We start from the raw sequence: 13,742 nt of genomic DNA, 5'->3' as shown, positions 1-13,742 counted from the left end.
ATAAGATGATCTTAAGAAGATTACTCATTTGATTAGTTTAACAACAATATCATTTGGTTCTGTTACTCTGTTCTTGATTTATTCTCCCAATTAAAGAGCATTTTTATTCAGAGGCCACCTAACAGATTGCAAAGAGGTTAGTTCTCCTGATGGTCTTTTGGAAAAGACATTCTACTGCTCCATAGAGACGATTAGCAGAAGGGCTGGAACTGAGTATTTGATAAAACACTCCAAGTTGGAAACAGTTTCCTCTTGTAAAACTTCTGTTTCATTATTGAAAGTCTATAAAAAGACAAATGGGAAAAATTGCTTTAATATGATGACTTTTGTAATCAATTATTTGACAAAATAGGTTTTTATTTTGAAAACAACCACTATAAGATTACCCTGAACTAGTCCTTTTCAATTTTTGAGGTTATTTTTGTATGGAAGAAATGAAGCATTACATTTGTTGTCTTTCTTTCCTTCTGTATTTTCATATAAGTGCAAATTATTATTTTTGCAGAAAATATTGTAGTAACCAAAATAGAATTGTGCTATTTTGTTTGCTTTGTTAAATTATTTCTCTGTAGAAAAATGAAGTGTTGATGACATTTTTTCATTGCTCTTTTTCTTTCTACTCTGTCAGATCAGTATGCATTCTGTCGATATATGATTGACATATTTGTCCATGGGGATTTAAAACCAGGTATTCCAAGCAATTCTTGTACTTGTCTGTTTTAATAGTCTTTGTTTCTAAGATTGTGGGCTTTTTATGTACCTAACTGTATTTTCATTTTTAAAAAATTGCATAATGCATGTGTAGATCTAGAATAAAACCAATAAAAAGCGGTAATAACTGGCATTAAGGTCTTAATTTTACTTTCAGTCACTGCATGGCCTATTGCAAATGAAGTCAGCTGAAATGTAAAATATGTGCTAATATCTCTCTATATAAAGAATGCTAAAATCTTTAATAATGTCTTGAAGTGAAGCAGTGAATCATCTTATTTTATTCTTGGTAAACTTAGAAGAAAAGACCCATGACAATGAAAATATCTTTCTTTTCTTAGTGAACACAATTCATATTAAAATCATCACATTTCAAATATTTATGCTTTGTTTTCCAAAACTTTAAAATTTTCTCCCTTATACATGAACTTGGTTTAGCCACTCCAAAGAACTATTAATGGAGATAGATAATCTTGGAATTAATATTCAAAACAATGGGGAAGGATTTTGAGTTAAAGGAATATATCTACCTTGTCTTGTATCTTTAATTGTTGCCCAGAGTATAAAAAGGTATTTTTTATTAACATATGAACTAAGCATGAGTAACTTGATTGCTCGTACTATGCCTTTTGCAGATTTAAAAACTGACAGAACTATGTTCATGTTTGGGAAAACGTTTCCAAGAAGACAGTATTGTTAAGGAAGGAGCTCATTTATATTAGAATAAATGAAGCTAATTGCTTAAAGCCAGCTATGTTTTTATTTTCTTAACTATTTTTGTGAAAGCCTTTCAAAAATATATAATTATAATTTATGCGTATGTTGTCAAAGAGACATCTCATTTCTAAAACAGATAGGTAACACATCTAGGCTCTAGAAAACTAGACAAGGAGAACCTTTGCACTCCGGAAAATGTTGTTGATCCCAGTAATATATTCTAGTTAAATAATTTCCTCCTCCTCCTCTTTTCCTTATTTTACATTTTCAGTAAGAAATTTAAATGAGGGGGGAAATCGCTAAATATTATAACTTAATAGGTGAAACTAATTACTATCGATGTTTGTGTATAGTAACATAGCATAATTGGAAATAAACCTTCAGGAAGGTAGTGTGATATGGTGGAAAGACAAGGCTTTGGACAGAAATACAGTGGTAATTCTTAACTCCATCCTTTTCTAGTATTAGGTCTTGAGCAAGTAATTGAACTCTACCTCATTTTTAGTGTTCTTACATTTAAAATGAAGATCACAGTCACAACCTTGCATTGTTGACAAACCATCTAGTGACTACAAACAAAATGTTATAACTAATTTCTTCATTTCACCACTGCCTGCCTGGTGAGTTCCCCACATGAAGAGAACCTCTCAATACTTACAAGTTTCAGTCTATATATATCAAAAATTCAATGTTAGGGCTGGGTGTGGTGGCTTATACCTGTCATCCCAGCACATTAGGAAGCTGAGGCAGGAGGATCACTTCAGCCCAGGAGTTTGAGACCAGCCTGGGCGACATATAGAGACCACATCTCTACAAATTTTTTTTTTTTTTTTTTTTGAGACAGAGACTCACTCTCGTCACTCAGGCTGGAGTGCAATGGTGTGATCTCGGCTCACTGCAACCTCTGCCTGCTGGATTCAAGCGATTCTCCCGCCTCAGCCTCCTGAGTAGCTGGGATTACAGGCCCCTGCCAACATACTCGGCTAAGTTTTGTATTTTTAGTAGAGACAGGGTTTCACCATTTTAGCCAGGCTGGTCTCAAACTCCTGACCTCAGGTTATCTGCCCGACTCGGCCTCCCAAAGTGCTGGGATTACAGGTGTGAGCCACTGCGACTGGCAAAAAAAAATATAAAAATTATCTGGGCATGGTGGTATGCACCCATTGTCCCAGCTACTTGGTAGGGTAACGTGGGAGGATTGCTTGGGCCCAGGAGGTTGGGGCTGCAGGGGTGTGTGAGCTATGACGGCACTGTCACATTCCATTCTGGGCTACAGGGTGAGACCCTGTCTCAAAATAAATAAATAATTAAAAAGTTCAATTTGGCCGGGCCCGGTGCCTCATGCCTATAATGCAAGCATTTTGGGAGGCTGAAGCGGGCGGATCACCTGAGGTCAGGCGTTTGAGACCAGCCTGGCCAACATGGTGAAACCCTGTCTCTACTAAAAATACAAAAATTAGCCAGGTTTGGTGGTGGGTGCCTGTAATCCCAGCCACTTGGGAGGCTGAGGCAGGAGAATTGCTTGAACCTGGGAGGCAGAAGTCGTAGTGAGCCGAGATCTCGCCACTGTACTCCAGCCTGGGCCACAGAGCAAGACTCCGTCTCAAAAAAACAAAAAGTTCAATTTTAGGTCAAAGGTGTGCTGACCATTTTGTTCACCTGTGTTGGTTCAAGAAATTCATACTCTACACATAATTTTTATAAAGTCAACTAGGTGTTTACTTACATATGAGATGAGATGAATCTATGTTGTTGATGAGCATGAATTAATAAATGACTAACATGCATTATTTTCTTCATATTCTATTAGTTTTAAAATTTCTTTACCTGAAGAAAATAATCTGTTTTCTGTCCCACTGAAATCATTCATAGTCGTTATTTATTGATCATAAAATATAATTCCTAAGAAAGTCTCAAGACACAGAGAACCACGCACTAAGAAATTCAGTGAAGGATGCTAGTAGTTAGTAGTCACAATACCAATCATTTCTTTCTGAAAATCTAACAACAGAGTAAGGTTAGAAGAAATAATAAAATCATCTGTGCATGAATTAAAGACGATTTTGTTAACGACCACACAGAGAGAGCCCTTCTAAAGGCATATGCAAACATACTCTAAAAAGTCCTAAGTTCAGATCTACAACATCATAGAGTATTCCAACCCCTGAAGATAATTCCTAGTTCTATAGGATTAGATTTCTTTGTACCATTAATTGACTTACTAATTGAATTCTTAATTTATTTCATCTACCTACATTCATTATTTTGAAGCTTTAAGAAATGAAAGAAATACTTGAAAAGCGAGTATTTCTTGTCCAGGAGTTGAAAAGGAAGAAGGGAGAGAAGGGAAGCCTATGTAATATGCCTGTTGTTTCATTTAATAAACTATATGATGTTATGTAAATGTACCTAAGCAAAATTCAGGAATATTATCTTTGTCAGTGTGGCAATACAAAACATGGAGTGAAAAAGCACTAAATATGACTTGCATTTTCAAAAATAAGGAATGAGAAACACAGATTTAATCTGAGCATATTAATTTAGAGAAAATGTAAGTGGTGAGACATTGACTCTGACTGACAATTAAAGAATAAGACAATTCTTGCCAAGTTTATTGCTCTGCATGTATCCACTATTTATAAAACATTTGTGCTTCCATCTGTTTCTGTTTGGGATTAGTGGAACACCTGTTATTGTTTAGCTAGAGTTCACTATTAATTATTGGTAATGAGTTTTTAAAACTATAATTTGATTTTCCCTCTGGGATTCAGTTTTTCCTTTGTAGAATACTGTCACACCCTCAAAAGTAACCCAAATTGCAGTTCTAATTTGAAAACCCTTGCTAATGAAATGTGCTGACACTATGACATAAGTCCCAAGTTTTGCCTTTTATCCCATGAAATAATATGCTTCTAAGATATCCTTAAAATTTTTAGCTAAGATTTTGTCTATAAACCTGAAGATTAATTGAATTGCTCTTTCTGATTTTCTGTTGTGAGTAGTGAATATGCACTATCCTAGGGTCAGTGATAATCCTCACTTCAATTATAGGGACCATCTTAATAAACCAGTATAAATTATAAAGATCTGCTCATTTGGTTGTATTGAATCAAAATTCTCTTGTACTGACTTACTCTATGTTAAGTTGAAACATGAAGAAAATTATATTTAAATCTAGGAAGTGAATGCATGCTATCAACACTGGTCCTATGGGCAACTGGCATAGACCTGTATCTACATTTCGTAATTTTAGGTATATTATGAACACCGAAGATCTCCCCTCTCCAGAAATACTTTCTCCATTTAATGACCTAACATCTTCATATTGAGATTCTTTGGTTGTGCAGATGCTCAGCGTTATATAGGATGTGTTTTAATAACTCATAACCTGCCTTAGGGAAGACAGAGAGAGGAGGGTTGGGGAGAGATTGAGACAGAAAGAAAGAGATTGATTCTGTCTTATGGTAGCTGTCTTGAAACTGATTAACCTCCACTTTTTTTCCTAGGGCTTAAAGTGTCTAATTGTCACTTACTCATAAGAGAACTATTAAAACTGGTCAAGACAGACATTATTTGCAACATCAAAACACAATTTATGGGTTTTTTCTTTTTCTTTTTTTGGAAATTAATAGTACGGATGGTCAAGGTATATTCCTCCAGATTTATTTATCTTTATCAACCTTCCAGTAATTCCAATTTCCTTTTCAAATTTGTGTGGCTTAGCACATTTTTCTTAAGTGACAGCTATACTGATAATTTTATTCATTTAGGTAGACTATTTTTAAGAAAACACATCAGGATCTTGCTTGGCATTTTCATATTCCTTCTTCACCAACTTTTATCTGGGCTTAATAAATTGCATGGGATTCTGGCCAGAGTCACCCAAGTTAAAGCGACAAATTTCTGTAAGGAAGAAATCACATGGTTCACAGACCTCTTTATATTCACTATAGATAAAGAAACCAATTTAAATGTCCAGTACAAGGACCAGGGCTAGTGTGCTTGTGCTTAGTAATTTTAATAATTTTTTTTGGCTTTCATCTCTGTAACTATTATGATTAAAGTTAATACAAGTTAAAGTTTAGCCCTTAGAAGTTATTCCACTATTAAAATTTCAGCAACTGTCTGACTTTTGCTTGAGCCAAGAATTATGTCACGGTAATTTATTCTGCTTTTTGTGTCATTTATTTTCTTTAAATTGAAGGTACTCACCTATCAAAACCTTCTCTGATTGTAATAAGGCATTCTTTGGCAGCCTGTATTCCAATTCAATGGGTTTTAAGTCCATAGCTAGAAAGATCCTCAGGAGTAAGTTAGTACTCTCATTTTATTAAGATTCTTTTCTTGAACTTTAGTGGTGCTTAACTATATTTTTGGTTAAATCTCGCTGAGAAGAGGTCAAATGTAATTGCATTATAGCCACTATTATTGAATGGTTTAATCTAATGTATTTCAGAGCTCACTGCTTGTATTAGACAAGACTAGGTACAATTTAGCTTTGCTTTAGACTTCTGAAAAAATTCCTGCTCCAAGGTAGGCGTAGTTCCGTAAAACCATATTCATTCTAATTCCAATCATTTAATTTTTTCACCCAACAAAAGTTTTGGGAATTTTAATGTTTATTCAGTAAGTAGTTGTTGAATCCTCTCAGCAAGCTGGTGGTCCAGAAAAGAGGTAAGCTAAGATATAAATAATTGTATGAAAAAGAATAACTTGATAAGTATACAATGAAGACATAGAAAATATACATTTTAATCTCAGTATACCAGGAATGAGTAATTTTCTCTATCAACCACATGGAGTTTTAATTATTAAAAAAAAATTTAGTTCTTCTAATAGTTTACAGGAGTAGGAATAAAGGGAGAGTGAAAGTTTTGATAAGAATTTAAATATAGTAAAACAAAATGTTTCTATCTTATATTCCCTGTTTTCAAAGATGTATATACTTCAAATGGGAAATATCTTCAGAAAGAAACAAACAGCTCATCAGCTATCATCTATGAGCCTTCAGTGTATTCATCTTGCAGATACCAATTTCAAATTTTGAATACATCTTTAATAGGTTCTATTATATATTATTACTTCTGGTTTTCCTAGAACGTGCATCATCAAAATGTAGTACTTTAATTTTTGTAATCTTTGATGGTCCATAATTTTGTTGAAAAGAAAATGTCATCTTCATTTCATAATAAAACATTTCCTTCCTTCCTTCCTTCCTTCCTTCCTTCCTTCCTTCCTTCCTTCCTTCCTTCCTTCCTTCCTTCCTTCCTTCCTTCCTCCCTCCCTCCCTTCCTTCCTTCCTTCCTTCCTTCTTTCGTTCTTTATATATATTTTTTGAGATGTAGTCTCACTCTGTCACCAGGCTGGAGTGCAGTGGTGCCATCTCAGCTCACTGCAACCTCCGCCTCCCGGGTTCAAGCAATTCTCCTGCCTTAGCCTTGCGAGTAGCTGGGACTATAGGTGCAAGCCACCATGCCCAGCTAATTTTTTTTTTTTTTATTTTTAATAGAGACGGGATTTCACCATGTTGGCCAGGATGGCTTTGATCCCTTGACCTCGTGATCTGCCCACCTCAGCCTCTGAAAGTGCTGGGATTACAGGCATGAGCCACTGTGCCTGGCCAAGTTTTCATTTTTGTATTTACAAACATAGATTACAATAATGCATTCAATTATTTTTAAATTCACATTGTCCATCATTTCTTTTGGATGCCTGCCTTTTTCTTTCTTTAGCATTTGTGCACTTAGAAACCACAGATTTTGGCACATGAATTTTATAAAGAAAGAGTACTGTGACATGCTCCTTTAGCAAAATGAAATGGCTCAGGTTCTTGTCACAAAATATAACAGGATAAAGTCCTTCCTGTTAAAGGGCTAACTAGATGAGAATACAGTAGTGGCCTCTTATCCATGATTTTGCTATTTGCAGTTTCAGTAACCCACAGTCAACCACAGTCTGAAAATATCAAATGGAAAATTCCTGAAATAAACAACTCACAAGTTTTAAATTGGACACCATTCTGAGTAGCATGTCATGTTATCACGCTCTATTCCACCAAGTATGTGAATCATCCCTTTGTCCAGTGTATCCACGCTCTCTAAGCTACCTGTCTGTGAGACACTTATTAGCTATCTCGGTTTTCAGATCAAGAAAACACAGCATACATAGAATTCAGCATTATTCATTGTTTCAGGATATCTTGGAATACATTTTTTATGGATAAGAGGGAACTACTATAGTATATTTCCTTTTTTCTCTTTGAAATGCATTGTTCACTCATTGATTCTATAGTTTAAGAAAATTCATTGTCTTATGAAGACTCATAGTCTGAGATTTCACTTGTATAATCAATTTCAATTTTACCCTAATCATTAGAGTCTAGCTTACTGCTCTCTGTCTTTTTGCATTCATCTTCTGATTCATTTAATAATTTTGAAGTATCTTCCTCTGTCACTTTTCTTCTATTTGCAGTTATGGATGGAAAAAATAATTCTGAATTATAATCTGTGTTCAGTGAAACAAAGTAGGCTGTAAGAATGGTGTCTCAAAAAAAAAAAAGATGTCTCCAGGCTTCTTTTATATCTTCTTGAATGATGATGTAATACTTCAGTCAACACTATAAACAATCATAGTGATAATGGGGTAATAATGATATATTTTACAGTTGCATCATCTTTCTAGGCAATTTCATCATTATTCTGCTTCCTTATTGTTTTAGTTTTAAGCATTGTTAGGAACAATTGGTGAGTAATGATGAAACAGTTCCTATGTTGATGAAATTGAAAATGCTTAATATAAGAAAAAAAAGATCATGAAGTTTCCATAAAGTGCCTTACATGTTTAAAATTGTCCAATGCTGTCACATGGTAATTACAAGATATAATGGGTTTTATTCTGTTTAAGAAATAGGTAAATTTCCTTTTGTTTCTTGGAAGACCTATAAGAAAACAAATAAGTCAAGGAACATTAATTTTTACAAACAGTTAGAACTGCTTAACAACAGAAACGGAAAAAACTCTGATTGACTCCAGTGGACCCTGATAGTATAATGAGAACCAATGGGAAAAATATAAACTTGATGGTCACACAAGCCAAGATTTAAATCCTTCACTTGTGTTTTTTGTTTTTTTGAATCTCAGTTTATTTATAAGATTTATTACTTAAGATTGTTTAAATGATTAAAAGATATATATGTACATGTTCTCCCAAATCCCTTTTTTGCTTTCTCTTTTATTATGAATATTTATTGCAAAAAAAAAATAGTACTCGTAGTGTGAAAGACCAAAGAGGATGATATTGAAGACATAACAATTGAAATAGACCTTGAGATATTGGTAGGATATGTCTATGTGAAATTGAGAATAAAAATATACAAGGCTAAGGTGATAATATCAAAGCACAGAATCACAAAATGTTAAGTGCTTTCTGTGAGTACCAGTTGCTAAATATTTACTCTCCACCAGGCTATGGAAATCTTATATAATTCTAATACAACCTTAGAAGGAGTATATTATCATCCATGTATTATAGATGAAAGAATCGAGACACAAAGAGCTTAAGTGGTTTGTCCAGGTGGCACAAAGTAGCAGACAGGAGATTCAAATCCAAGACTGCCGAATTCCACAGTCTTCAGTATTATCTTTATACCAAATCTATCTGTTTCCCAGACATATACAGGGAATTGCAAATGAGGTCACTTTAGTTAGTACTCAGGAAATATAGAAAAAAAAAAACAAGATTGGAAATGTTGTACGAGATGGTTTGGAGAGAATGAAATTAAAAAGATCAACCAGGAAAAGTCCAACGAAAGGAAGTAAAGCCTGATCGTAGGATATGGGATGGGGAAAATTAAGATAATTTTAGAGCTATCACAGAGGTGGAGTCGTGGGATTTATAGATATCAAAAGATAGGAAAGTAAAAGATTATTTAGAAGCTCTTGTTCTGTAAAAAATAAAAGGATACCTTAAGTAGGGAGTATAGGAATACAGTGGGATCAATGCTCACCAGACTGGACAGGGCCGGGAGAAGTGGGAAACTTTGAACTCACCACACATTCTTCAAGCCACAGATGGTATCTAGCTGCAAAAGGGAAGTATGTGAAGATTCCAGTCCAAATATCATTTGTTTAGCATCTGCCAAATACCAAGTGTCATTACCATTTTTTTGCATACTTATCTCATTAATTCTCACAGCAAACTGTGACATCTATATAGTGAAATGATAATTCACAGCACTTCTAACTGAAGTAAGCAGCTAGATAATCAAGTGTGGAGTTTTGGAGAAAGGTCAGAGGTGGAGAAGGGGTCATTAGGACAGTGAGTAAAATCAGTCAGAGTACAAATATTAAATATCTTCTGCATGCTCAGCAGTCCCAGGCTCAGCATAGTAGAGGATATAAGAATACCAAAAGATGATCCCTGACTGGAGCAAGTGAAATGAGTAATTATTTAAAAGAGAAAAAATAAATAATAGAATAAGTTTAGACTTAGGCATTAGATTGTATAATACGAATTCTAAATGTTTTAAGATTCAGAGGAGAAACATCTGTGATTCCTGCTGTCAAAAAAGATGGAGTGGATCTAAAACTTGAAAGATGGATAATATTTGACTAAGTGCTAAGAAATATATTGGGATTGCTTTGTTTGTATGTGAATGAAAGAGAAAATGAATGCGAACATTACAGTGCATGTGAAATTGATGTGTTTATAAGACAATGAGGATATCAGACTGAAAAGAGGATAAACTAAATTTGGCAAACACCAGACAATAATAAGTGGTATATACTTTGATGACAGATTATAGAACACTTGGTCAATCAGAAAGAGGTGATATTTGGCATAAAGGGAAGTCTTTGAAGGATTTTAAGCAGAACAATGAAGGAAATCAGCATTTCATGAAGCATGATGGGTCGTAGTCTGTTTATGGGATCGGAAATGAGAAAAAAATTGTAGAATATGGCCAAAACTGGTGTGTCTAAAGCATAGAATTGAAGGAAAGAAGGGTAAACTTTAGGAAGCCATTATTCAAGGGTGGTGATGAGCACTGTGTGTGACTTAAGACATTAATGTTGCAACTCAAAATTCTACAAAGTATCTTGACAATTTTATTTCACATATGTGGTGGATACTTAAATGAGATCTAGACTTAAAGGAGGATCAACAGTGACATGTGCATGACTATCCACTAAAAATAGAATGCCGTAAGGAAGCTGCTAGAACTTGACCTGTTTATAACCTGAAATGGAGCAATATATCTTCCTTTCCTCCTTTGGCTGAGTCCTGTTGTTTTGTATTTCTGGTCAAAGTGCATTTACAGCACATGGCTCTCTGAGTGCTGGCTCTCCTTTACTACTTGAGCACATATATAATGACTATTACAAGTAGAATTTTGATAACGAGAGAAAAATATTTTTTCAGAACCACATCAACAAATAACATACCAGATTCATTTTGCCCATAGTAGCCATCTGATGTCTGCTAGCCTTTGTTCTACTATTTACTGTATAACATGGGTAATAATATTACATAATTTATGGTGTTATGAGGATCATATGGACAAATTCTGTAGTCCCTGTAGAATTTAGACAAATGTAGTTTGTCTTCTGAATTCTAGGAACAGTACTAGTAAGTTCCTAGTAGATGTAGATATAGCAGTAAACAAAATATGTATGGTACCTGCTCTCATGAAGCCGAGGTAGAATTTATGTAGAACTTATTGCTAGCCATCAAGCATACATAAACATCCAGAAAAAAATATTATTATTAAAGTAGAGGAATGATTAATATGATTAATGCCTATAGTTGTAGATCTGCTTATATTTTTGATAAGGTTATGTAATTGGCCCTATTAAATATGATAAAAATAAAATGCTCTATTTGGTTTATATAAACTTGAAATGTGATTCTGTGAGACAGAACATTATGCCAAGTGTTTCAGGTAATGTTTACAACATTAGCTCTTTTAGTTGAAGGATCAACGGGAATACAATAAAAGTGTCTTATTATAATTGAATTAAAATTATCAGCTAAATGGCAACTTCTATAGTATAATGAATTTGTTGAATAAGACTGCAAAAATAGATTGGCATCTTTACACAGAGGAAATATTCTAGATCTCCAAATTGAGAGAAAATACCCAATAAGCCTATCATCAATCTTACTATTCAACAGTGGTTAAAAAAAAAGAAGTTACACCAAGAGAACCCGAAACCCAAGATGTTATAAGACATTTAGATATACAACATTTTTCTAAGAGTAAAATCTTTCAGAAAATATGTTTGGGCCCATTTCATTTATTGTAATTTAAGTCATCTTATGCCTCTGTTGGAACTGCACTTGTATGCCCTTTAAATTTAATAATGGAAGATTTTGACTATTTATCAGACTCACTACAGTCTGGAAAAATGGAGCGTCTTCTCAATTCACTACGAATGAAAGCCCAGGTCCTTGGGTTCCTCAGTTACCTGATAACAAAACCACTAGTGATACAACGTTCACAGAATGAGCTGCACAAAGATTTCAGGAGCAAATAAAAGAGAAAATGGTTGAAGCCATGGAATAAGTGAGAGAGAAAAGAATTAAATAGAATAACTAGTGTCATAAAAGGAAATAATTATATAAGAAAAAATTCAAATGAACATGGGCAAGTTACTTAACTTTCTGAGCCTCTTTCCTCATCTATAAAATGAGATAACTTTATAGGGTTAATGTATATTTTAAACAATGAGCATATACATACACATAAAACCCTCTTGACTATAATAACCATAATAAGTATTATTTAAGTGTTTAGTGGGGATGGTGGTTCCCATATATAGCAGAATTGTGATTTTCTAACCATTTCTTATAGCTTTCTGATTTAATATTCATGTAGCATTATTATTCTCTCCCTAGAACATCTTTTTCTGCTGCTTATATATACCTTCAATAAATATTTATCTTTAAATCTCCACTGCCTCATACCTTGCCAGAAGCCTGATATGTTTGTTGAATTAAGTTCAGGGTGTAGAATATTTATTTCAATGAAAAAAAATTTGATGATCATCCCAGAGCAGCCCTTTTCATTCATTTGTAGAAATAATCTTGTTATTTTAAAAGATGACAGATTTCTAAACATTGCAAATAGACCTGTGTAAAGATTTCTTAAAGGAGTTATTGGTTGTATCTCTAGAGACAGAAGCTCAGAATTAACAAAGACAGGTTTGCTGCATGCATGAGTAGACTGCAGGCAGCATACAGAATTAGGCTACAATGAGAGAAGAAATGAGAGCGAGCCTAGGCTTAATTATGGAAGCACACAGTTCCTGGACTTGCCATACCCTCATGAGCGTTGCTTTCTGATTATATGAAGTCTATGGAAGCTATTCAAGATAAATGTATCAGATTGTCATATTTGTCGAAATCAATCCATTAAACATTCTAGTCACTGTAAGTAACTGGAACGCACACAGAAATAGATCCATGTACTTCTGAGTGGAGGTTTCCTCTGAAGCTGTTACCACTCTCTCAGTCAGTTTCATTGTGATAAAATGCTTCAGGTTTTTGGAGAAGGCTAGTGAATAAGACTACTTTGCCCTTAATACAGTGTTCATATTACTTTACATCCTCTATGTCCAGAAAAGAAAACAAAATGAAGGCTTAAGCTTTTTCATTTTGCTTGCAATTTTAGAATTTTGTCTCCTAGTCTTGTGAAAGAGGAGGCAGGTTCTATAGGTATATCTTTGCTTTGAAAGAACTTTCCTTAAAGTGGCTTTTTTGGTCTAGCCTTGTCACTATTAATGGCATGGACTTGGTGTCAGACAAGAATAAATTCCTTCTCAGCTAACCCACTGGGACTATTAAAAGCATGTTCTAATATAGTCTGAAAAGGAAGAAATAATACAGAGTAATTTGAATTGCTGCATGAGAAACAAGGAAAATTAAGGTTTAATCAAAGAATTATTGAAATAATTATGTGTTATTTATTAATGCACCATCTATTTTAATAATCTTATCTGTTAGTTTATATGCACAAGTGAAGATTGAAAAAGAACTCTAGAAAATTACATGAATATATTCTTCCAGTGCTGTTCTAAGGTTCATTTGTGTGGCCTAGTGGATACAAAATAGAGAATAGGACTCTTTCTAACCATTTCCATAAATGCACAGTTCTTATCCCTTTTCTTAAGCAGGACTTATTTTTAAATATGGAAATAATAAATACGCCCATATCTATTTTGATATAAATAATTGGCTATTTTCAGAGAGAGCTATTTGATAAACAAGTATCTCTTTTCTATAGCTTTTTTTTTTCTGCAGAGGATGCTTTTGTGTTT

At 34.0% G+C, this 13,742-nt stretch overlaps 1 protein-coding gene across 1 annotated transcript in view; it reads left to right on the top strand.

The window, feature by feature from the left end:
- Window positions 1-13,742, top strand: part of TRDN (triadin) — a 428,350-nt gene that overhangs the window by 139,882 nt on the left and 274,726 nt on the right. Inside the window, 1 exon segment of the mRNA NM_001372516.1 lies at window positions 629-688. Within this exon segment, the coding sequence (NP_001359445.1) occupies window positions 629-688 (60 nt within the window).

This window comes from Pongo abelii, chromosome 5 (genome assembly GCF_028885655.2).
Source record: "Pongo abelii isolate AG06213 chromosome 5, NHGRI_mPonAbe1-v2.0_pri, whole genome shotgun sequence".
Classification (NCBI taxonomy): domain Eukaryota; kingdom Metazoa; phylum Chordata; class Mammalia; order Primates; family Hominidae; genus Pongo; species Pongo abelii.
The sequence above is the reverse complement of the archived record's forward strand: the minus strand, read 5'-3'. Positions and strand labels throughout refer to the sequence as shown.